This window comes from Colius striatus, chromosome 2, assembly GCF_028858725.1.
Source record: "Colius striatus isolate bColStr4 chromosome 2, bColStr4.1.hap1, whole genome shotgun sequence".
Taxonomy (NCBI): Eukaryota; Metazoa; Chordata; class Aves; order Coliiformes; family Coliidae; genus Colius; species Colius striatus.
In genome coordinates, this window is record NC_084760.1 from 45,759,503 (window position 1) to 45,785,491 (window position 25,989).

General features: G+C 46.0%; 1 protein-coding gene across 3 annotated transcripts in view; it reads right to left on the bottom strand.

The window, feature by feature from the left end:
- EXTL3 (exostosin like glycosyltransferase 3) overlaps positions 1-25,989 on the bottom strand; it is a 143,960-nt gene that overhangs the window by 34,648 nt on the left and 83,323 nt on the right. For all 3 annotated transcript variants that reach the window (XM_061990168.1, XM_061990167.1, XM_061990169.1), the window contains 2 exons: positions 13,134-13,259; positions 4,898-7,523 (listed from right to left, as the gene is read on the bottom strand). In XM_061990168.1, coding sequence (XP_061846152.1) covers positions 4,898-7,045 — 2,148 coding nt within the window. In that variant the 5' untranslated portion in view covers positions 7,046-7,523; positions 13,134-13,259. The remainder of the gene's footprint in view (positions 1-4,897; positions 7,524-13,133; positions 13,260-25,989) is intronic.

Here is a 25,989-nt window from a genome sequence, read left to right on the forward strand (position 1 = left end):
GCTTAATCACCTCACTGCTCAGGGGTTTATGCTTTCCCCACCCAACCAAGGGCACCTGCAGCACTGGCAGCCTTCTAAAATATATTAAACCAAAGTCTCTTCAGGTAACTCTGGCTGTTCAAGGTCAACTCATTCTTTTAGGTTTTTAGGATTGAAACCAGAGCAGAAAGAGGGGAAAATGAATCCTTTTCCCCTGACCCAATTCACCTCCTGATCAGAGCTGCATGAAAGATAGATGGTTAGCCAGCTCCAGAGGATTTGAAGAGCTGCTAAAACCAGGTACTGGTTTGTTAAGCATCTGGGCATGCCTCTATGCGGGAAGTTTGCTAAGGAATTGCAAGCAAGTGTGTGACAGCAAGCAGAAAGCAGCAGCACGTTGGTGCTGAGCATACCACAAAGTGCAGTGGGATGTGAATTTTCTCGGGTGCCTCTGATTACCATTTGCGTGGGCTGGATGTGTGGCTGTCTTGAGTGTTTTGTTTCATTTGTTTCCCTTCGCTTTTATTCACATGGATGAAAATGCTGTCAAGGAACTGCAAAGCAGAAGAGCAAGGTTTCTCCTGTCAGGACCTGTACGCTATTTAGAAATCCTGAGTGTGGAGATGCTGAACAGGGAGGCTGGAAGCCTCTATCCCAAGACTGAGACCTGTCTTCTCCTTAATGCTTCCCCCTTTAATCCTCCGCTGGAAATCTTTCCAAGATTAATTTGCATGCAGGGGCAGTGTGGGAGCAACAGCCCAGTATCACCACTTCCCTTAAACTCCAGTGCAGTCTTTCCTCCTGTTCACAGCAGGATTTTATCCACATCCCTTTCCCCTTTTCTTCCCTATAAGCATGGAAAGAGCAGCAGCACTCACCAGTCAGGTGCAATCTGCACCATGTTAGGGACTTCAGTGACACTGTCACATATAAGAGGACTCTTACCCTTGCTACAACTCAACTGCACAACTGCTGGCAGGGATCACTAGGCTAGGCAGTGTTTAACTCCTTGAGTACATTCCAACTTTGTCAGATGCCACAGACATCTTGAAGGACATATCTTGAATGATGCATTAGCACTGCATAAATGCTGCAGGGAGGTGCTCATAATCACAGAATCGTTAGGTTTGAAAAGACCTTTAAGCTCATGGAGTCCAAACCCTCTGCTCACACTGCCGCAGCCACCACTAACCCATGTCCCTCAGCACCTCAGCTACACGGCTTTGCAATAGCTCCAGAGATGGGGACTCCACCATCTCCCTGGGCAGCCTGGGACAGGGGCTGACAACCCTCTCAGGGAAAAAGTTCTTCCTCAGCTCCAGTCTAAACCTCTCCTGAGGCAATTTGAGGCCACTGCCTCTTGTCCTGGCTCTTGTTACTTGGCAGAAGAGACCAGCCCCCACCTCACTACAACCTCCTGTCAGGGAAGCTGTAGAGAGAGATCACATCTTCCCTCAGGCTCCTGTTGTCCAGGCTGAACACCCCCAGGGCCCTCAGCCCCTCCCCAGCACACTTGTGCTCCAGCCCCTTCCCCAGCTCCGCTGCCCGGCTCTGGACACGCTGCGGCCCCTCAGTGTCCCTCTGGCAGTGAGGGGCCCAACACTGAACACAGCACTCGAGCTGCGGCCTCACCAGGGCCCAGCACAGGGGACGGCCACTGCCCTGGGCCTGCTGGCCACACTGTTTCTAATACAAGAAGTTAAGCAGAGGTTGCAATGTCAGTGTTGGTGCTGGTAGAGTCATGATCTCTAGGTTCTCCTGTCTTCTGGGGAAGTTCTCCTAATGCAGTACTAGGGATAAAAGCTTGCTTTATCCAAGTGTTTGTAAGCTTGCACAAACAAGATTTCTCACACCTTTGGCTTTTTGTTGCAATACTTTAAGGTGAGATTGGAACAGTACTTTCATAGCTCAACTCCAGCACCAAGGCACTTTAAACTAAAGAGTAGTCTACCTACATCTTTTCCAGGGGCAACCTTGAATGACTACACACAGAACTTCACATTAAATGATATTTGCACCTAGTTGTTTCAGGCTCCATACAGGGCCAGAGTATTTTATCAGAGACTCCTGTCCTGTGCAGCTAAGGAATCTTACAGATATTTTAATAAATTCTGCCATCACAAGAAATCTAAGTTAAAAAAAAATAGATTACATTCGGTAGCCCTGTTTATCTTATTACTCACCAGAGATGCAAAGATCCAACACAGCTTCACACAGCTACCCACAGCCCACCAGGGAAAAGAAGTAACACAGCCTGCTTCAAAGAGCAAATCACAACCAAGCAGCATAGTTTGCAAATGGAGTTTCAATGAACTGATTGATGAACTAAGGTCAGGCCATGCAGTAACACTAAAGGAGGGAGGCCCAGTTCTTCTTGGGGTATTCTGCCAGCACGAAGCCACACAGCTAAAGCAGAGTCCTATATCCCACCAAAGCTCTGATGGTGAGACTTAGGACTGCAGATGTGCTGCTGTGCTGCTCCTTGCAGTTAGGTGGTGCCTGGATCCCCTTCAATCACAAGGAGGGGGCACCCAAATCTGCATCCATCTGCTTCCCTTTCCCTCACCTTTCCTCTGCATAGCTCTGTGCTTTGGGACTTGAACGCAGGGCACCTTGCACTCCAAAGTTACTGGAACATATTTACTACACAGAGATACAGTACTGCTTCAAGATCTGAGAGAATTGGATATTCCCTCCCAAAAGACACCTTTTTCCCTGTAAGAAAATCAAATTCACAGCTTTGTAGTTTCTTTCAGAATCAGTAGTTTTAAGGATTTGTACTTCTTGCCAATCTCACATGCCCACCTTCTTCTTTCCCTGGCTAGCACATCCCCTGTCCCAGTCACTGTGGCTCAAATAGAGCCTCCCCTCTGTTCCTCAAGTTCCCTTTGCTGTTTTCCACAGCGGATCTTTGGTTCTGTTGCTGTCTGATGAAGCCCAGGTAAATTTTGCTATCATTCCCACATTAAACCATCCATATAGATGAATACTACAGACTCTCAATGTGATTCGCTCCATCTGGAGATGGACTTAGCAACAAGTATTTTGGTGGCATGTAAGTCTGGAAGCTGCAGAAGGTTAAGCCTCCCATGAGAGATCCTGGGAGACCTGGGCTCTTTTGAAAAATGAGATTTAGTAAAGAGAGAAGGAAACATATCTATTATCAGACAATATACTCCTTTGGAAAAGACCCCTGCAGAAGTTCGCTGTGCTGCAGCCTCTCCCTGGCACATGGCCACGAGAAGTGTTACCATCCAACATACCAAACCAGACAAGAGATAAATTCCTTTTCTTGAACTGAGGGGTACTGAATATCCCCCATAGCACACAAACGCCAGGCAGCAACCTCGTGTGTGTCAAAGTCTCAAAACAAGCCAGTGAGCCTCCAATACAATAGATGCTGTGCAGATGAAAGCAGAGTAAAGAAAGCCATTAGCTTCCATCAACAAAAACATATTTTTCTTTCACAAATAACACCCATTAGCAACTCCAAGGAGAACAATCCCCACTCTTCAGCTCTGAAGAAGCACACAGTTTTTCAGCAGACACAATGCAAAGATTCTGCAGAATTCAGGCGTTCAACGGGACTAACACGAAAGATTATTTTGCAATTATCCAAGCAATTTTCACTCCTCATTGTCCCTGGACCATAAAGGTTTTTAAATGTGAGCAGAATTATTTATTCATCACAATAATAATAAACCGAAATATTAAATCAATGAATCTCTTTGCATGAAGTATAAAGCTCACATTGCTATTAAGCTTAGTAGCGTCCTGTCACATAAACCACACGCTGTTTTGTGTACTTAAGTACCATCTCCTTCTTTTATTTTTCCCTTCTCTAATTTGTAAAGGATGATCCTTCCACTTGTCCTCTAAACATATCTGGATACAGACAACACAGTGTTGCTTCTTGTCAGTGGCTCTGTGCCTGTGCTTTCCTAAAGAGAGCCCGGGCACAGAGACTTATATTAAATATTGACTGTTAACAGTGGCCAGCGCAAAAGCTTCTGCTGGCATGACACAGAAGTCCTAAATAAATAAATAAATACATACATAAGTAATCATTTAGGGAAAACTAACTCCTTAAAAAGCAACACTGCAAGCAAGCAGCTGGGCTTGTAAAGAAGTGTTGTTGGTTTTTGAAGGTGTCACTTATTCTGTACATTCAGAGAAAAAGAAAACCAACCCAAACCTAAAGCAAAACTCAATTTCAGCCTTTGGAGTATGGAAGCAGTTACAGTCTCATTGGCCTTGGCTTATGTTTTCCCCTGTTTTCTTCTCTACCATCTCTTGCAATATAAAGTGCATCTTAAGGCCCTTGCAGCAGGCATGGATTCAGCAGGCCCCTCTTTTGTTATTATAAAAGATTTATCTGGTAAAGTGCAGAAACAGTCCCTGCTTAGGTACTTATAAGGTGCCAACTGTCCTCACAGGGTGACACGGAACTTAAGCAAAGATTTTCAATAAGCAAGAATCTCTAGCTTTAAAAAGCTCAGAGATTCACATTAGGCCCTTTACAAGCAATTACTGTTTCCCAAGTGCTGAACACGTGGCACCTCTAAAGATCCCATATTCTTACGGCTTAGGCTGTCATGTGTATCAGCTCCTTGCATCTAACAATCCAGAGGCCACCTAATGAAATCCCTCACGACACCAATTCATTTTGCCTAAGTTCACACATTTCTAGAGCACCAGCCATGGCATTCTCATGCAAACACCTAAAATGGGTCAGATGAGTCATACTTGTAATCTCTCTGGTTGAGTCCAGATCAGGTACAGACATCTACAACCATATGAGATGAATGCCGTCCTAGGCGGCTTAAGACGAGCTTACATGCTACTGAAGAGTTACAGCCAACTTGAACACACAAACCCCACTGGGAAGCGAGACCAAAATAGCTACAATCATTCTTACCATGATTGGGACACCAATGTCTGGCCACAAGAGATCTTCAGAAGGAAGCTTGGGAGAGTTCCACACTACCACAACTTTATTTAAGTACGGGAGACCATTGAGCCTTTCTAGGGAGTTCATCAACACTTCCTCCCGCTCATAAGTCAACATCACTACTGTGAACTGCTCCCGGGGGACGTTGCCACCCAAAGCAGCTTGGAACTCCTTCCCAGAGCCACCTGCTCCTCCACCAATTGGTCGAAATCCAGTCCCAGACCCCAAAAATTTTGCTTCTGACGGTAAAACAGGGTCAAAGGGAGTGTAGGGGAAAAGGTGGAAAGGCCCCGGAGCAGAATTCCAATTCCTGTAGATGTCCATTGCAGTGAGGGTGAAATTGCGGAGATATTTGGGAGATGCGTAGGGTGGTTCTGTTTCCACAGGCCCCAAGTCCAGGTCACCGTTGTCTGCCATATTGGGGTCTGTACCAGCAGCTTTGCCAGACCGGTGGGGAATCTCCACGGCGGTTTCTTCTCGGATAGGAGCAGCCGGGATTTGGATTCGAGTCCTTATGATAGCTAAGACTGTGCTGAAGACGTTGTCAGAGGTGGAGAAGTAGGTCTCCCACAAGAAGCGGCCCTGCCTCCTCATGGCAAGGAGATCGTTGTCAGAAATGCTTCTCAGAAGAAAGTGCACTTCTGTGATACGTGGCTTTGGTATGATTAAGGCTGCCTCGTTCCACCGGATCACATCATTATAGGGTAGCTGAACTTGCTCTCCGAGAACCACCGGGATGGCTCCAACTTCCAGAGCCTCAAACAGTCTCATGGCACACCCGGCGGAGATCACTAAATGGGTGTCCCCTGGGGTGATTATCAGTGCAAAAGTAGATAGCTTCAGTAGCTCTAGTCTGTCATCTCTTTCTCCACACAGAGCCCACTCAGTGGGCAGACTCGCCTTAGGCTGGTTCTTACACGTGAACTCCACCAAAACAAAGTCCAACTTGCTGTCCTGAACAGCCTTCAAGGTGGTAATGATCCGATCGTCATAGTCAGCTGGGGCATTGCCTTCTATCTCCTCTTCGAAAGAGCGAACCTCTTGCAAGCTAGATCTGAGAGACTCGATCTTCTCCCCCTGGAAACTAAACAGATATTTTCGCTTGATTGGCACCTGGGGCGGGATTTCTAGGAAATTGGGTTCAGACATAGCATGGACCAGAGGCGATATCACAATATCAAACCCCGGTCGATACTGCACATCGTAGAAGGTGGACTGGGCAACCATGGCGCGCCCTGTGCTGATGTTGTAAAGGAAGTTCTGGGTTTCAGATTTCCTCGACAAGTTGATGATGAGATGGTTATGTCCATCAGTCCTCCAATATGGCAAAGAGTGCAACTGTTGCTCTAGTTCAGTAGGTTTTGGCATTACGGGCTCTTGAATTTCCCCCACTAAAATTATATACAGACAAGCAATATTTGCATTTTCAGTAACATAAACATTAGTTCTGACAGTTGCCTCAAAGGCTTGTTTAATTAAAGGGTCTAAGGAACTACCAAAAGGGTAATCGTCACTGTTGTAGACGTAGACTGGGAAGCCAGATGTCAGCGGGCAGCGTGAGTAGTCAAAACAGTTGTGTAGTCTGCAGCTCCGGCTGGATTTTGGCAGGGGGAAGGTCGCGTCGTCTTTGTCTGGCAGCAGCCGGATGGGCAAGGAGAGCTTGGGCTGGTTCTGAGCCATCAGCTCTTTGTAGGAATGCTCAGTCTGGCTGATGACGTTCTTCAGCTGCAGCAGGTCCTGCTTGGCATTTTCAATGCTCTTTTTGCAGGCCTCGATCTTCAAGTTGAGCTTGGCGATCTCGCTGTTGAGCTCCTGCCTCTTGGCCTCCAGCTGGAGCAGCTCCTCGCTGACCGACTCACGGATGCGGCAGAGGTCTTGCACGTGCTTTACCTCACACAGCTCGTTGCCGGTCCGAGGGCCAAAGATGCGCTTGCCGGCATCGTCCGCGTCGTCGATGGTGGTTAGGTAGTAATGGGCAATGAGGGGAAAGAAGACAAGGATGACAAAGAGGGTGAAACTAAGCCAGGTGAGCCGGATCCGACTGGACCATCTCAACACCCACGGCTGGCCTCCATTCCCCACTCCCCCATTCCGCAACATCGTATATCCAGTCATGAGTTCAAAAGTCGCGGCGCGCCCAATCACGTTGGATCAGTAGCCATAACCAAAAGAGTTTTTATAGCGAGTCTCTTGAAAGAAAAAGTTATTGTGCCTGCTTAACGAGAAGCCAATAGAAGGGGAATTTCATCTTCTTGTTGTGCTGACAGCTTCTCTAGAATCGTTTTGCTGCAGGCGCAACTTTTGATCCCGTTAGACTCAATCATTGACCTTCTCGTCCACCCTCAGCCCACCCTTGGTCTGCAGGCAATCAGTTGCTGGAAGTGTCACGGCGTTGTCATGGTGATTCAAAGCCTCTACCAGCAGAAGAAAAACACAATGGGATCAAGCCAAACTCTACCACTGCTCTTGACATCCTGCATTACCATCCAATGAATATGCAGAGGCACCAGCCATTGTGGAGAAGGAGCCAGAAGAGACTTGTAGGAATGTCAGTCTCTCTCATCGCTGCTGCCCGGCTGATGCTCTGCCATTCCTACAAGAGAACAATCATATATTCAGACAATGCAAACAAAACGACCCCTTAGCAACCTAAGACACTGTAAGTTTTTAAAAGCAACTGCTCTCTCTGCAAAAGAGCAACCTTTGTACGTGTGTCTAACATCTCTAGGGTTAATGCCAGCAAACCTGGGAAAGTGATGGGATTCATTAGATGCGGACACATGGCTTTCTCCAGGCACTCTGCTTTTCATTAGGGTTGCATGTGTCAGTGGCCAGACCAGCAAGACCACAGCCCCCAGATCTGGTTCCCTATTTCTGCCTCTGCCACCATCTCACTATGGAACTTTGCAGAAGATGCTTAACATCTGCAAGTCCCTGTCTCCTCATGTACAAAATGGAGATATTAATGCACACCTGCTCTCTCCTCCCGCCTTTAGTGGCATATCGTGATCCTGGGACACAGCAGTGCTGTGAATTTGTACTGCATCGCTGAGCGTAATCACTATTGTTCTGGTCTAGTGACTAGAGCTGATGAGGAATTTTTAGATGAAGCATTTTGCTTTCATTTCCTGCTGGAAAATTTTTATTTATTACAAGAGAAAGTTTAAAGTGAACATACTTATCGTCGTTACAATTACCTCTGCTGACTGCACATGAGAGACAATTTCAGGTCAAAACTGGAAAAGTCTACAAAAGTACATCAAAGCAAAGATGCTGAAATTTGTATCTGTTGGGTATTGCAGCACCCAAGTGGTATCACCTTGCTTAAACGTTCCCTTTTGCTTGGAAGAGCAGCTCTGCAGAGAGAGACCTGGGAATCCTGATTGATAATAAACTAACCATGAGCCAGCAATGTGCCCTTGTGGCCAAGAAGGCCAATGGCATCCTGGGATGCATCAAGAAGAGTGTGGCCAGCAGGTTGAGGAGGTTCTGCTCCCCCTCTACTCTGCCCTGGTGTGGCCTCATCTGGAGTCCTGTGTCCAGTTCTGGGCTCCCCAGTTCAAGAGGGACAAAGAACTTCTGGAAAGAGCCCAGCAGAGGGCCATCAAGATGATCAAGGGAATGGAGCATCTTTCATACGAGGAAAGGCTGCAGGAACTGGGGCTGTTTATTCTGGAGAAGACTGACGGGCGATCTTATCAATATTTACAAATATCTAAAGGGTGGGTGTCAGGATGTTGGGACGTCCCTTTTTTCTATTGTATCTAGTAACAGGACAAGGGGTAATGGGATGAAGTTGGAAAACAGAAAGTCCCATTTAAATATAAGAAAAAACTATTTCACTGTTCAGGTGAGGGAGCCCTGGCACAGGCTGCCCAGGGAGGGTGTGGAGTCTCCTTCCTTGGAGATCTTCAGGACCCGCCTGGACACGTTCCTATGAGACCTGATCTAGGTGACCCAGCTTCTGCAGGCGGGTTGGACTAGATGATGTCTAAAGGTCCCTTCCAACCCCTAACATTCTAGGATTCTATGAAAACTCTGCTATGCCTGCCTAGCCTGGGCATAAAAATCAAGGACGTGCCAAATTGAGCTCTGAGACTTTGGTCTATGGCAACAGATGCAAATCTAGGCCACACAAATATGTTGCCACTAGAAACTTTGGTTTCCCTTTTATTGGCATCCTCCGAGGTATCTAAGTTCCTGGGATATTCTTTCACATACTGGACTTTCCTCATCACTGATGAATATTGTTCTGGGTTTAGCATTGACACCTGCTCAGCCTCAAGAGAAGCTTTGTCATTTCCATTTCAATTTTTAATTAGCGGAAAGTCATCTACACTGGTGACGGTCATTTTTCACTAAATCTATTTAATACTCCTCTCATCTACTCATCAAAAGCTAGCAGAAAGAAGACAAGGAAGCAAATCACCGCTGAAACAGAGATCTGGAAATAGGCCAAAGGAAAACAGAAGTTGATCTTAAAGGAGAAAAGTCAGGAAGGATTTCCAGTGTAGCACGTAAGTGAATGTCAGGAAAAAAATATAAATGGAAAAAATTACTTTTAATCTGGAAAAATCCAAATGAAAGGGGGAAACAAGTGGGGTAATAAAGCACGATTCCTAGGCCTACTTTTGTTACAAGGCTGTTTGTTGTTGGTAACTTAATGCCGCACAAGGAAAAGGGAATCTCCCCCAACCTGACCTGCAGTTGAGTTGCACAGCAGCATGGACATTTAAAATGAAGGTAGATTTTAAATTCATAACATTGTCTGGTAAAGGCTGTAAATCTCAGAAAGCTGAAAGGATAAAACGGCTAAAAAGTCAGCAAAAAGGCTAAATCAGCTTTCTTGGATCTTGGCAGGACAGTCGCTGCGGGCAGATGGGGGAGGCTTCGACTCTGCTGGTAGGACAATTTAATACTGTTCTCTGTACACCAACTTGCATTTGCCTAGGCTAGGAGAGAGGCTGGTGATGAATATGAATCTCTAGTGCTTCTGCACTGGGCTGTCAGTCAAGCACAGGTAGCCCTGACAATAGCAGCATGCTTTTATTGTGCCACTGGGGCCACTGCTACACCCTAGAAGGGTTTTAGCATGCACCAGTGTACAAACCAGGCAAGTGAAGGTAAAATAGTAATTAAATGCAGCTTTTAAAGTCTATTTTTCTTGTTTCCCCCCACTCTTTTTAAGCATTTCCCTGGAAATGAAGCTCATGCTGTCACTGTCCACATACATGCACCAGTTTTTCAGTCCCTCCTGTTTGAACCTGGATGTGCTACTAGCTTTCTGTAATCAGTTGGCCAGGAGATGAGAGTTGCCCTATCAACCCTTTTTCTGAGTGAAAAGCCAAAGCACACACTCGGTTGAACATCAGTGAATCTAAAAATCAGCATAACTTCAAGGTACATGTAAGAAAATAAGCTCTGATATATCTTTCTGGTTGTTTTGGGGTGTCACGAGATAAGTGTGGTGAAACCCTGCAAAGTGTTCAGACAACACAGAAACAAGGGATCATAAAGGTAGCCAAGAAAGAATGAGGAGGCGGGTGGACACGATCCTTCAGATTGTCCAGAGAAAAATGCAGCCCCACAGGCAGCAAAGGCTATCAGCTGAGACTACATCTAAATCTTGTCCATTTGTAGGCACTTTGCCCATTTACAAGCCCTAAACAGTAATGAAATGGCAAACTGCATTCCCTAAAATGGTAACTGAGGTCCTTGAAAAGCTAAACCCATCACCCCACACACGATCCTCTGCAGCTGTTCTGCGACCTAATCCTTCCAGTGGCTCTTCTGGTCCTTCCATTCAGTTGACACAGAATAAACTTTATCCTCCTGTGGGCTGCAAATTAATAAAAACATTCAGAAACCTGAAGCTGACAAACTGACTCTGCTGCTAGTTTGGAAAAGATCACACTGGAAAGATCAGAGCAGGCTGGGGAGGGATTTAAAATGCAACATGCGTGGCTTGGAATCTGTTAAAAGTATTGACTGTCAGTATGAAATATGTGCTGGTGATAAAGCAAGCACTTTAGACACACTCCCAGACTCCTCTTCATTACTAAGACTTTATTCCTCATCAACTCAATGGAGCCTGAGGTTGTAACACATTGTTACTAGAACTTAAAAGAAAAAAAAGCTAAGTAAAAACCCAATCTGTGGTTTTACCAAGAGAGACTTCAGTGTTGTATTTAAGAGAAATGAGCAGCCCTGGAGAAAAAGGCTGCTGATTTCCATAGTTCCTGAAAAGAGGCTTGGAAGGAGGAGAAACGGGTTAACTGCTGGGCTTTTCAACCAACTTATTCCTCTTGCTCCCAAATACTATTTAGCTCTTTAAACTGATCAAGCCTCACACTGCGAAACTCTTGTTGACATTATAACACAGTGTTGGTGTCTGATAGACCCAATTACACACATACACACACAAAGAGGCAGGAAGAGCTCTTAGGAAATAAGAAGCTCATAACTACCTGAGCTTTTTCCCAAACACCAGAGTGACTGGCTTCTTAGGCACAACAGGTTTGCACACTGAAGTTCTTTCTCTCAAAGCACAGGGCCAAGAGACTAAATCATAGAATCACAGAATGGTAGGGGTTGGAAGGGACCTTTAGACATCATCTAGTCCAACCCCCCTGCAGCAGGTTCACCGAGGAACGTGTCCAGGACGGTCTTGAAGACCTCCAAGGAAGGAGACTCCACAACCCCTCTGGGCAGCCTGTGCCAGGGCTCCCTCACCTGAACAGTGAAATAGTTTTTCCTTATATTTAAATGGGAAGTTTTTGTGTTCCAGCCTCATCCCATTACCCGTTGTCTTGTTGCTAGCTGCAATAGAAAAGAGGGATGGCCCAACCTCCTGACACCCACCCTTTAGATATTTGTAAATATTAATAAGATCCCCTCTCAGTCTCCTCCAGACTAAACAGCCCCAGTTCCTGCAGCCTTTCCTCGTATGAAAGATGTTCCAGTCCCCTGATCACCTTGGTGGCCCTGCGCTGGACCCTCTCCAGAAGTTCTCTGTCCCTCTTGAGCTGAGGAGCCCAGGACTGGGCACAAGACTCCAGATGAGGCCTCACCAGGGCAGAGTAGAGAGGAAGCTGAACCTCCTCAACCTGCTGGCCACACTCTTCTTGATGCATCCCAGGATGCCATTGGCCTTCTTGGCCACAAGGGCACATTGCTGGCTCATGGTTAGTTTATTATCAATCAGGATTCCCAGGTCTCTCTCTGCAGAGCTGCTCTTCAGTAGGTCACCCCCAGCCTGTACTGGTGCAGGGGGTTGTTCCTTCCCAGATGCAGGACTCTGCACTTGTCCTTGTTGAACCTCATGAGGTTCCTCTCTGCCCAATTCTCAAGCTGGTCGAGATCCCACTGAATGACCTCTGGTCATTCAGCCAGCTCTTGATCCACCTCACTGTCCACTCATCCAAGCCACACTGCCTGAGCTTTCTGATGAGGATGTTGTGGGAGACAGTGTCAAAAGCCTTGCTGAAGTCAAGGTAGATGACATCTGCTGCTCTCCCCTCATCTAGCCAGCTGGTTATGCACTCATAGAAGGATATCAGGTTGGTCAAACAGGATTTCCCCTTGGTGAAGCCATGCTGACTCCCCCTGATAACCATCTTTTCCTTCATATGTTCAGTGATAACAGTCAGTGATAAATTGCTGTTTGAGCGTATTGTCAAATCTCAAACTACATTCCCAGCCTTCCTGAACTCCATGGGTGGTCACATTTTGCATTTCTCATAGAAAGAGCCAGGCTGGTTTTCATCTGTGGATGCTCATGGAGACATTACTCTGCAAATGTTCAGTCACTGAGGGTCTCCTACAACCATCTGAGCGCACCTACTCTTCCCTGCTTACACCTCCTTTTGCCCACCTCCCTATAAAATTAGGTTATTGTTTCTTTTATTATTGTTTCTTTTTCAGCATATTTGTGCATAGAGCCTGGAAATTTTAAAGTTAGGGTCCTCCAGAGCTCAGCAACAACCAACCATTAGACAGAATACAGTGACACAGACCACACTCAGCTTTCCAAGAGGAAAACCCACAGTGATCCTACATCTGCTAAATTAGAACTCCCAAACGCTGTATGTATCCATACTCATCTTTACTCCTTTTCCTAATCAAATGATAGATCTACAATGTTACTTCCACAAACTTTCTGCTGTGCTGGCCCTCTCCATGGAGAACTAAGCACTGTACATACCTCTGTCATGCAGGTTCCCTCCTGATGAATGGAGAAAGTCAGGGAGTGTGTGTTAGTGGCTCCTGTGCTTTAGTTGTCCAGTCTTGAACAGACAGCTTCTCCTGCCAAGTCTCTTTTTCACCAGTGCTAAAAATGAAATCAAAGAAAAATACATATATAAGGGGTTTTTTTTTAAAGGAGAAGCAGAAAATTTTGCTAAATGGAGAAAATACAGTCTATTCCCCTGCTACAGAACATGAATTCTGGTGAAATGGAAAAGAAACAAACACAAAACAGTCCTTCAGCAACAGTAACTTTCTACTTCCTAATGCTCTCAAAGGAAAGGATTACACCCCAAATCTCCAATCACTTTGGGAAACAGAAGCAGTTGAACAAGGAGAATAAATCTATTAGGTGTGTGCTTTAAGGTATGTTTGAGAGCAGATCTTTAAAAGGAGCACATGTAAAACTCACTCTGAAATGCTCTGTATGCTACAGCCTTAGGGATCATCACCAGAGATTTGTACCACCTCGAGAGCTCACAGGTACAGAGAAATTATCCCAGGCTTAGATCAACACTGCCACATGTACAACCAGTGAAAGATCTTATAATCTGTAAATTCAGGGAATAAACTGCATCCCTGGCTTTAGAAAGCTTTTATCTAAACCAAGGAATTTTCTCATGTTTGCAGCTCCATGTGAGGCCAAATCTGCTTCCAGTCCTGCTCCACACCTGCAGCTAGGCATGCACAGGGTAAAAGGGTCCCAGATAAACACTCCAAGAGATCCTCTTCGTGAGCACCAGCTCATAAGCAAATCCTTTTATGTATCACAGTACCAAATGGTGGAGCACTCTGGATGCAAGTTCACCCTACTCCAAACCTCAGAGCAAGGGACCACAAAGGCAGAGCTTCACCAGAAAGTTGGTAAATCCATACAAGCACACAGTGGCTGATGATGTACTGGTCATTGCTTATAAAGTGCTAAAGATTTTTCAGGATGCAGGAAGCAAACCGAGGGAGCAGGTACTTTGCTCTATCATGTGCGGTGGCACAAGCTACTTGAGAAGTAGGTGTGTGGCTGATATTTGTTCAGTGCTAAAACGGATCAATTACGTGTGGGAGGAGGGGATGGGTCTTTTTGCTTTTGCCTTGAAGCAATTGATGAACTTTTACTTCAAGACAAACTGTGAGGACTGGCTGATTCACCAGAGGCTGTGCTGCCATTCAGCCAGACCTGGACAGGCTGAGAGTGGGGCAGAGAGGAACCTCCTGAGGTTCACCAAGGACAAGTGCAGAGTCCTGCACCTGGGGAGGAACAAGCCCCTGCACCAGGACAGGCTGGGGGTGACCTGCTGGAGAGCAGCTCTGCAGAGAGAGACCTGGGAGTGCTGGTGGGCAGCAAACAAACATGAGCAGCAACGTGGGCAAGAAGGTCAATGGCATCCTGGGGGGCATGAAGAGAGTATGGGCAGCAGGTGCAGGGAGGTTCCCCTCCCCTTCTCATCACCCCTGCTGAGACCACATCTGGAGTCCTGTGTCCAATTCTGGGCTCCCCAGTTCCAGAGAGACAGGGAATTGCTGGAGAGAGGCCAGTGCAGGGCTACCAAGACGCTGAGGGGACTGGAACATCTGTGTGAGGAGGAAAGGCTGCAGGACCTGGGGCTGTTCAGCCTGGAGAAGGCTGACAGAGGGAGCTCATCAACACTTTTAAGTACCTAAAGGGTGGATGTCAGGAGGATGGGGCAACATTTTTTTTCTGTAGTGTCCAGCAACAGGACAAGGGGTAGTGGACATAAACTGGAACCCAGCAAGTGCCACTGGCACAGGAGGAGAAACTTGTTTGGTATTGTGGTGGGGGAGCCCTGGCCCAGGCTGCCCAGGGAGGGTGTGGAGGCTCCTTCTCGGGAGGTTTCCAAACCCACCTGGACACGTTCCTGTGTCCCCTGATTGAGGGGAACATGCTTTAGTAAGGGCTTGGGCTGGATGAGCTCTGCAGGGCCCTGTCCACCCTTACCATTTGGGGATTCTATGATTCTGTTGTATGTACCTGTGCTGCTGTGCATTTTTATACCAGCTCTTCCCCTCCTCCCAGCACAGCTTGTGCTGCACGGGGCAAGCAGTTGCATGTAGTGTCATTAGCAACCTGCCTACCTTCTGCAGTTTTTGGAGAATGCTTCATCACTGCGTGAGTGGAGGCTGCTCTGTTTCAGACAGCCCAATTGATCATGCCAAACAACTCAATTACCTGACATGCCAAACTCACCCCTGTTTATACGGCAGGTGAATTCTTATCCAGTACAGTTTGTTACAAAAGAAGGCAGAAATTCACAAGCACAAACACAACTATTGGCAGGACTGGCTTCAAAGGGGGTCCCATGGGTGCAAGCCCCCCTGTCATTACCAGACACTTGAGTCAAGAGTCCCAATTAGGTAAGGGACATTAAATGCCTTTCTACTGCACTCACAGGCACGCAACACAGCAGGAACACAGGCCTTTAAGTAATCTGTAGAAGTTTTAAGGAGAAAGACGTCACCGTGTCTCACACAGTCATGCTACCACCTCTGTTAGGCTTGTGTAAAAGGTGTTCCCACTTTAACTGTGACAGCATGCTAGCTCCACTATAGCTGTTACACTGGTAGCTAGTAGCACTTCTTCATGGGTAGGCTTTGGACTGTGTGTCATAGAATCATAGAATGGTAGGGTTGGAAGGGACCTTTAGAGATCATCTAGTCCAACTCCCCTGCAGAAGCAGGTTCATCTAGATCAGGTCGCATAGGAACATGTCCACGTCATGTAGATTTGGTCTCCTACAAGAGTGGAAACGCACTCTGCACAGGGAGATTGAAATGCTGTAACTGCTTCTGGAGTAACCACACATCCCCCAAAAACTGAGACATGGGGCAAAACGTGTAGCCTTTAAGGCTAGAAAAGGGAGAATATCTTTCTGAGAAAAGTGCATGATTATCCTGTTCCCTGCTCCCTCATCACATAAATGCCTCCAACTTTACTGGTCCTTCTGAATTTTTTTTACACAGTGTTTTCCTCCTGTTTCTTTTTTTTTGACTCCCCAGGAGCTCTTTTCACTCACCAATCTGGCAGTGTACTTTAGCAAGACCCAGCACAGCAGTCAATCAAGTCACAGTGAGCACACACGTCTGGCCATTCTTTTCCCCATGCATTTAACCTGTGAGCTCCCCAGGGTATGGCCTATCCTTAAAACACTCCCAGAGCACCATTGAAGTTTATCTGCAGGTCTCCCTCCTGTGCACAGTACTCACATGTTGGCAGAAAGCAATATAGTAAGGAGCACCTTCACTGTAAAAACCCTGCTGGTGAAAGCACTGTGCTAGATTAAAGTCCCCATCTGAAACCAAGAGACATCACTAGTACAGATGTTTCAGGTAAGATCTCTGCCAACTACAGTGATCTCAGTGATGGCTGAAATAAAGAAATAAAAGCTAACTGCTGTAGTCATGCAAAGCAAAGAGGAAGCCGACCAGGTGATTTAACAAACCAGATATTTACAGTTCAGCTAATGAAAGTGGTTCAGGACCCTGACACGATACAGATCGGGTGGTGCAGATGTGGGAGTGGCTAAATACAACACTTCAGAATACCCAGAGAGAACAAAACATGGTGCTTGAAGCTTGGGGGTGTGCTTAAGGAAGTTATTAACCAGCAGAAGAGTGTATGACAGAAGATAAGCACTAGCAGAACGCATGACAATTAAATTTGTACAGAGCAAAGTCACAGCTTGGATTTAACATGGTGGATAATTTGACACACGCTGTGTGCTGTTTTGCCACTGGTGCCCGGTGCTTCATTTGAAAGATACCATAAAGAAATATAAACAACAAACCTAGTCTCAAGCTGCGTGGCTGGAGAAGACTAACAAAAAACACCCAGTCCCTGGAAGAGGCAGGATGAGAGAGAGTAAACTCCACTCAGCATGGGTGTTTGGCACAGAGACTGCTTCTATCATAGGTAGGCAGAAAAACATGCAGAAAACACTGGGGGACAGATGTAGTAGTATCAGCCCAGTTAGGAAAGGCAAAGTTACGCTGTTCTGTTTAATCAAGACGTAAGAGATAGGTCAGAGAAAGAGAGATGAAGGGAACTTGTCCAAAGCTGGAGGTGAAGAAAGGAATTAACTTTTCACCTGCACAAGGTAGATCCAATCACTGAGCAAGATTTGATGGGTTTTGGAAAGCCACGGGTCATAAAAGTTAAGCTAAGGATTAGACTGACCCTGCCTAGAATTAAATTGATCAATTAAATACACCTGCTCACCAAAATTTTAATAATGCAGCATTGTATGAGCCATCAGGCAAGCAAAGGAGGCCTTTGCTCTGCAGCTCCATGCCTCCAACCCCAAGCCTGGGCCCATGCTGAGTGTCCCAACAGGGCTGCTCCTTCCCACACAGCTTCACTGCTGCATTTTGGGCGAGATGCAGCCCAAACTGACTGGTCCTTTTTGAGCGCTTCTTCATATCTGAAACTTAACAGGTGAAAAACCCACCAAACCCTGTATCTTATGAAATACTTGCCCTATAGGTAATTTACAACATTGTTTATTCTAATTTGGACACTTCCAGTTGGCAGCTCACACCTGGGGTTCAGGAGGCACTGGCAACCCTCCATACTCCAGGAAGTCTGAGTGGGATTGCATACTTGTGCTGACATTTTTTTTGCATTCTCATATGTTACACAGTGTATTCCTTCAAACCGCTGCTTGACACCTCTGTGAAGGCCACTTATGTGAAATGCTTTAGGATCCTTCAAAATAAAAGGTGATCCTGACAGCTCTCAGAGCTGGAAAGTCAAGGGCATTCGGAAGAATGATGGAATCATTTTGATTTGAAAAGATAATGAGATCCTTGAGTCCACCCCCTGCCCTCACAGTGCCAAGCCCACCACTAACCCATGTCCCTCAGCACCTCAGCTACACGGCTTTGCAATAGCTCCGTCACCTTCCTGGGCAGCCTAGGCCAGGAAGGGACAACCCCTTGGGCAATAAATTGTTCCTCATCTTCAATCTAACTTTCCCTTGATGCAAACAGAAGCCACTTCATCTTGTAGCTCATGAGCAGAGGTTCCCCAACTCCTCCCTCCAGCCACAACCTCTGGTCAGGGAGTTGCAGAGAGTGATGATGTCTCCCCTCAGGCTATTCTAGTCCAGGCTGAACACCCCCAGGGCCCTCAGCCCCTCCCCAGCACACCTGTGCTCCAGCCCCTTCCCCAGCTCCGCTGCCTGGCTCTGGACACGCTCCAGCACCTCAATGTCTTTCTTGTAGTGAAGGGCCCAAAACTGAACTAAAGAGTACGGCTGGACTGTTTAAGGGCTGAAAACTTTTAATGTGCAAACCACAGCACTTCTTTTGACCTCAAAAAATTACTTTTTTAGGATAAAAGAGACCAGGTCTTAAAAAAAACAAAAAGCAGGATGAAATGCTTCAACCAATGGCACCGCTGCATGGAGCCTGTTCCTTAGCATCCCGCAGCAGATGTGCTGCACTCAAAACGTCTTTGTCTATTAAAACTGTGTCAGCTTCAGAGACTCCAAAACTCCCTGTGGCATAAACAGAATTTCTAATGAACAGCTGCAGGATACAGGAGTAGCCACGCAAAATGCAGCTGCTGAGATCATTTTCTTTGCCCCTCTCTCACCATCTTTCTTCTGCTGCATGAATCTCACTTCCTCCTGTTCAGGTATCTCCTGTCCTGCCTCTCTCTCTTCCCTTCTGTCTCCTGCACCCTCTGTTAGACAGCTGCTGTCAGCCCATCAAATTTACTTCATCCACATCCTCCTTCATACTTCCCTGTGAACCACCTCCATCGTCCTTTGCAGCAAGTCAGCTAACGATGAGCAGTTGGAGGGCAGACACTCAGCACCCATTTCCTCTGCTGACATTAACTATTTCCAAAGCCTGAGAGCATTGCTCACCTCCTCAGACCACATCTTGCTGTGCCCACACATCTCTGGTCTAACAGAGCCACACTCCCATGTGAGCCCTTGAGCACTCTCCAGTCTGCAAGAGCTCTACTGCTGCTTTGCCTGTTCACACTGAGAAAACGCAAAAGGGAGAAATAAAGGAGAAAAACATTATCACGCCAGACCCTGTAATTCCACAGAACATGAACAATCCTCAGGGAAAGATTCAGCCTCAGTAAATTGAAACTCACTAATAGAGCTTTTAGCTCCAACGCTGCCTTCCAGGCCAAGGCACCAAAGCATGACTCCTTGTGTGAGTTGGTTTGTTTATCTTTTTAAATCCCCTGCCTTTGAAACCAAAAAACTTGTCAAGCATACAGCCTGGTCTGAAGGCACTTCAATTGCTCTCCCAAACCTAACAGTGTCCTGTTAGCTAGCTGGAGAAATGGTTGGAATGACTATTTAGTCAGGCACTTATAACGGCCCCTGTGATGCTCAGCACTGTACTCAGAGAAAAATACAATCTGTTGCTCTCAACGTAGTCCCCAAAAGTACTTCTGGGAACACTAGCACAAATGAAGCCTGAATTTTTACTATTTGATGCCTTCAATCTTCCATGGGGGGTTCTCCAGTACCCCATAAAGAACATCAGTTTCCTATTTGCAGGACATTTATAGGGAGCTATTGCCTTGGTGAGTTCTATCACTCTACATTGAGTGAAAACAGCTGATGGGTTCAAAAGTTATTGGAAGACTAACAGATAAGACCAGATGCCAAAATTCCATTTTATTAGAACACTCTTGACAATATTAAAAAGCATCTAACGCTAAGCGGTAGCATCTTTCTAAAGAAATCCTTATTAACTGGTACAGAACACACAGGCCAGCGAAATACCTTGTGGCTTTGAGACAATCTGTCTGATGTAATCATTTAATGTCCAAATGCTTCAGCTATTCAGCCACTGCAATGAGTGGTGAGGCTGGTGCTAGCACTGAGCAGCTTACACCAGCCAAGTTTTTGCAAAGTTAATGGCTTAACAGCTTCTCTGGGTTGGCAGCAGGATGTGCAAGACAGATCTTATTCACAGTTGACAGAGCTTCAAATAGTTAACATCACTAATGCACTTTCATGGACCAGAAGAAAAATCCCCTGAGAAACCACGTGCCAGGGATTCTGTGGATATGCTCTGCATTTCTTCAGAAATTGCCCAAGTAATCCTCACCATGCACAGTCCCACCTGCCCGTTCACCACAGACTGTGAAGAGAATCCAAATGTTAGCAGAGGGGGTACATTTGGGAAGGCTGAAGCTATTTTGGCGAGGACAAGACAGGCTTAAAAACACTCCAGGCAGAAATCTCCAATGCACGACAGCTATTTTTGCTGGGTGAGTGGGGCCAAATGTCCTTGGATCAGCTCAGAAATGGGCAGTGGGGCACTCTACCAGCACACAACAGTCATGCAGATGAAGCAATAGCTTCCAAGAAAAGCTGCTGTCTCCCAGCCGTCATCCCAAAGATTAGACCATTTCCAACACATGCCAGCTCCAGGGAGCATTTGTGGAATAGATGCTGAGGGGTCCTAACAGAAAAGGAAGCCACAAATGTCTCTTCTGGCCATTTGTATCAGTTATTATGAGCAGAAGATTAAGGCCTAGCATCTCTCATGCTGTGCCATCTCTCATCTCAGTGGCTTGAGCCATAAACGGCTCAGATCACACACAAATGACGCAAGGGACGGCACAGTTATCACCTTTTAGACTTCATTGCATAATGGGTTGGCTAGTGCATCAGTTAACTATTGCCATGCCCTGGACAAAAGCTGCTCATGTCCAGAGTAAATATCTGATGCCCAACTAGGAAAAGAGGAGGCATTCCCAGAGCCTGGGAAAGCTGTTGGTGAACACACGCTTTGAAGGACTCAGCGACACAGCCACCAACTCCACTGCGAACGTGCCATGCAGACAGACATGAGAGCATCGGCTTGGAACCAAGTCATTAAGATAGCCACAAAATTTACAACTCAATTTGACCACTGTATAGAATCCAATAAAAATAATAAAAGAGCACTAGGATGGCTATATTAGATCAAACCAATGATCCATCCACTTCACCTTTCATTCCTGAGTGCTCATTTCCAGCTGCTTTGGTGCAAAATACTCATAAATCATAGTCATAGAACACCTTATTTGGAACAATTTTCCCCTAACCACTAGCAAACAGGAGTTGCATGAGCCCTTGAAGAACAGAAGCTGTCCACCAAAATACTTTTTTGAAGCAATTGATCACGAACATTCTCATCTGTAAAGTCTGAACTGTCAAAAACGAAGAGAAAAGGGGGTGGGGGTAGAAGAAATCAAAAAGGAAAACCACATCATGCACTTGGTTGCATAGTTTCTTGCAGCAGTGAGTTCCATAGCTGAGCTCCCTAAGCTATTTCCATTCATCACACACAAACTCTCCTAATTCAGTCTGTACCCTCTTGTACAGTGTTACGTACCTCTACAGTGATGGGTGCAACAGGACTCTCACCCAACTCACAACAGACCCAGAGGAACAACAGTAAGAAAACCACCACAAGAACCACCACTTAACCTTCTCTAAGCTCTTCCACGTCCCACCATGTGCTCCTCATTGAACTAGGAAGTGTTAATTTTTTCAATCCTTGTGATCATTAATCTTGTTAGAGAAGTGTAAATACAAGGATCCTACTACCAAGAGACAATTTCATCATAAATTTGCACTTCTGCTATCTCATCTTTCTTGATGAACACCCTGATTCTCCAGTACAGTCCTCTGGTTGAGCAGACCTCCACCTCTTTTATCCAATGTCCTAACATCTATGTTCTGTTTCTGCTCCAGTCATTTTCCAAATTTGTGCCTAGTTTCCTTTTTCTTTTTAAATTGCTCTCAATATATCACTCAATATTACTCAACGGCAGATGTATTTAAACATGTCAATGCTGTTGCTTAGCAGATCTGACCTTGCTTTACAATTTAAGCCTGCTTCAAAATCACATGTCCTCCTTTCCTGGTGCTCCCCACCACACCTGGACCACCAGGAAGTTGGAGGAAAAGAAGTGTAAGCCTCGCTCTAGAGGCAGTCCAGTGGTTTGCCTAGGAAAGCTTCACTGGAGATCCTTAAAGAAAACACACCAAAAACCCACCACCAAAAACCATCCTAGAAGAGGATTTATGCCAAAAAGCCCACCCAATTTTTCCTCTCAGTCGGGAAGCTGTATTCAGGTGCCATTTATCTTCCATGCTCTTGTACTCACAAGCTTCAATAGGATCCCGTCACATAAATGATCATCAAGAGCTTTGAAAAGTGTTCTAATACAAAGCTAATATCAGCTTTCTCAAAGCAGTAAGCTAATTTTAGGTAATGGCCTTCAACTGATCTATAAAAGGCCTGGAAGACCCAGGTGAGAGTATGTTCTGACCCTTGAAATGAGACTTGAGTCTTTGCTGAGAGAAAGATTAGATAATGTGCAACTAAATCACATACAGAATGTTTTCTGCTTGGGCTTTTCAAGCTCTCCAACCAGCAATAGTGTAGGTTTAGTCATTGCCTCCATGGACTGCAACTTGCACATTCATAGCTGAATAACTGGAATGCCTAATGGCTCCGTGCAACAGCAGCAAGCTCTGCTCACAAATTCTGTCCCAAAGTGCTTATGAAGCTGTCCCAAAATGCTCCTGAAAAAGATTAAGCAAACCCAAGAAAATGTCATTCTCCTGCAATCCAATGGAGCAGAATAAGCCCAAGTGAATTGCTCAAAAGCACACCAAAACTGCCAGCAACACACACTGAAGTCCAGGGCTTGGACTGCAAAGCCATCTCCAAGTGTGTCTGCACTTGAGGTGTATTTCACATGTTGCCCCCAAGCTGAGCTCATCTTCTGACCCAAAATCTCCAGCTCAGTCATCACCCTGCATGCCTCCATGCCAAGGCTGGTTTAGGAGGACTTAACTCCAATAAACTGATGCCATCATGACAATCTCCAGCAGCTGCTAATTCCAGATTTGGGCTGCAAATCCTACCCAAGAAACCAGGTTCACAACCTTGGGAACTGATACCACAACCTGAGACAGCCCAAGCGAAGACAAAACTTGCAGCAGGACCTGCCAGAATAGCTGCTGGTGATTGGTTTCCAAAAATAACCCAGTTCCCTTTCTGTGGTGCCTGATGTCCGTTTACTTATAGCCACCTAAAAATAGACCTTGCCATTTGGATCAATGAAGAGAGCTGACAGAAGTGAAAGACGCTCATCACTCTGCACACATGCAAGACGAAAGGAGATAAAATACTTTGGAAATGCAGCATAGGGAACAATCCTGCACTGGCCCCCAGAGAGCCAGCTGGATGGGCCTAATGATTCTTCTCCAGCAACAGCTGTGATTGAGGTTATTTCCATTTTGTGTGATTAAAAAGAAAGAGACAGATAAAAGGGAGAATAAAAAGTCCAAGATTTCAAAACGCACTAAAAATAAAACGCTTTGCATTCACTTGGCACCCTACCTTGACAGCATTTTATATATGATAGCCAAGCAGTCCTCAACAACCCAAAAGGAAGAGGCAATAATTTATAGGCAGGGAAACCAAGCCACGGAAATGTTAAAATTCTGACTCAATCAATAAAACCAACAGCAAGAGTAGTTTTAAAGGGCAGGTATTCCTGATGCACCTTCCTATATTCATGCCATAAGACCCCTCTCTATTTACTCTTCATGAAGCCAACGTAATTGTTTCCATTCCCTGGCAAGCGTAAATCAATGCTGAAGAGTTCAGCAGCTCCTTACGAGGAGTTACAGTCCATTTAGCTGATAAAAGGAAACCTGTTTCCAGAGCCTGTTCACACCTCACAGGGAAAACGCACTTTTTCAAAATTCAAACGTACAAGTTTAGCACCAGGATGCCTGAAATGAATGCCTTTATTTAAACACTTGCAACGTCAAGTGTCTCTAAGCAATTGCAAAGGCTTTATTAGAGAAAGCAATGAAAGCCCACGAACAGCTAAGTCAAGATGGAAGCCAAGGTTATCTGCAGTAAGTTGCCAAGCATTAACTCTGACAACATGAACTCACTTGAGAGCATTTGCACCTCACAGGTAGGAATAAAGAAGACAGCAATGTAACTGGACAAGCTGTGCTTACTCTGCCCAGCCGCCTGCACAGTACTTTGCTGCCAGCAGAAGTCTGTGGGAAGGGACGGATGGAGCAAATCCTATTGGAAGCCATTCCCATGGCCACAAAGGACAAAAAGGTGACTGGGAACATCACAGATGTACCATTGACAAGTTGTACTGCAGTGATCTGATTGTCTTCTTTAAGCAAGGGACTGGCTTGGCAGAGGAGCAGACAGCAGTTGATGTTAATTACCTTGATATTATCAAGGTTTTTCATGTAGTCATATAATTGAATACACAGGGGAAAGTGAGTAGAACAGGAGCCCTGAGAGGTGGTAGATCCTGCATTCCAATGACGGTCAACCCACAAGTGAACAAAGCCTTGAGCAACCTCATCTACCTTTGTGGTTACCTTTACTCTGAGCAAGATGTTGGATAAGAGACCTCCAGAAGTCCCTTCCTACCTGTTTTGTTCTACAATTCAAAGAAATGCCAAAGAAGAGATGAAAGTCTTTCAAGGAGACAGCTGAACTATACAGAGATTTAGCGTATAACAAAAAGAACTCTTCACAAGTTCTTCATTGAATGAATGACCTGACAACAGAAGGAATCATAGAATCCCTGAATGGTGGGGGTTGGAAGGGTCCTCCAAAGCTCATTCAGCCCAGCTCCCTGCTCAAGCAGGTTCCCCTCCATCAGGGGGCACAGGAACATGTCCAGGAGGGTTTGGAAACCTCCCGAGAAGGAGCCTCCACACCCTCCCTGGGCAGCCTGGGCCAGGGCTCCCTCACCTCAACATCAAACAAGTTTCTCCTCCTGTGCCAGTGGCACTTGCTGGGTTCCAGCTTGTGCCTGTTACCCCTTGCCGTATCAGAGCAATACAGAAAAAAGACTGGCCCCATCCTCTCAATACCCGCTCTTTAAGTATTTTTAAGTGTCTCCTCTCTGCTTTCTCTTCTCCAGGCTGAAAAGCCCCAGGTCTCACAGCTTTTCCTCCTCACAGAGATGTACCAGTCCCCTCAGCATCTTGGTAGCCCTACAGTGCTGCTCACATTTATTTGCTGCCCACCAGCACTCCCAGGTCCCTCTCTGCAGAGCTGCTCTCCAGCAGGTCACCCCCAGCCTGTCCTGGTGCAGGGGCTTGTTTCTCCCCAGATGCAGGACTCTGCACTTGCCCTTGCTGAACCTCAGGAGGTTCCTCTCTGCCTCACTCCCAGCGTGTCCAGATCTGGCTGAAAGGCAGCACAGTCTCTGGTGAATCAGCCAGTCCTCCCAGTTTGGTGCCATCAGGGAACTTGCTGAGGGTCACTCTGTCCCCTCATCCAGGTCATTGATGAAGATGTTGAACAAGACTGGCTCCAGAATCAATTTCTCTGGAACCCCACTGGCCATAGGCCTCCGACTTGACTTGGCTCCATTGATCACCACCCTCCGGGCTCTGTCATTCAGCCAGCTCTCGATCCACCTCACTGTCCACTTATGCAACCCACACTTTCTGAACTTTCTTACAAGGATGTTATGGGCAACAGTGTCAAAACCCTTTCTGAAGTCAAGGCAGATGATAACCACTTTTCTCTTCAATGCTTGCATCTTGACAGAGGAATACATCCATTTAATTAAGATACATATAACACCTTCACATTAAAATCAGAGGTGCTTTAATGGTGCTGTAAGACTCACTACCTGCAGGAGGTGCTAAAATATCCATTAGAGCAACACTATGAGATTAAATGGGTCAGACTGACATTAAAAGACATTTTTAAGAGACATCCTTTTAAGGATTCCTCTGCTCTCATCTCTCTGCCTAATGACTACA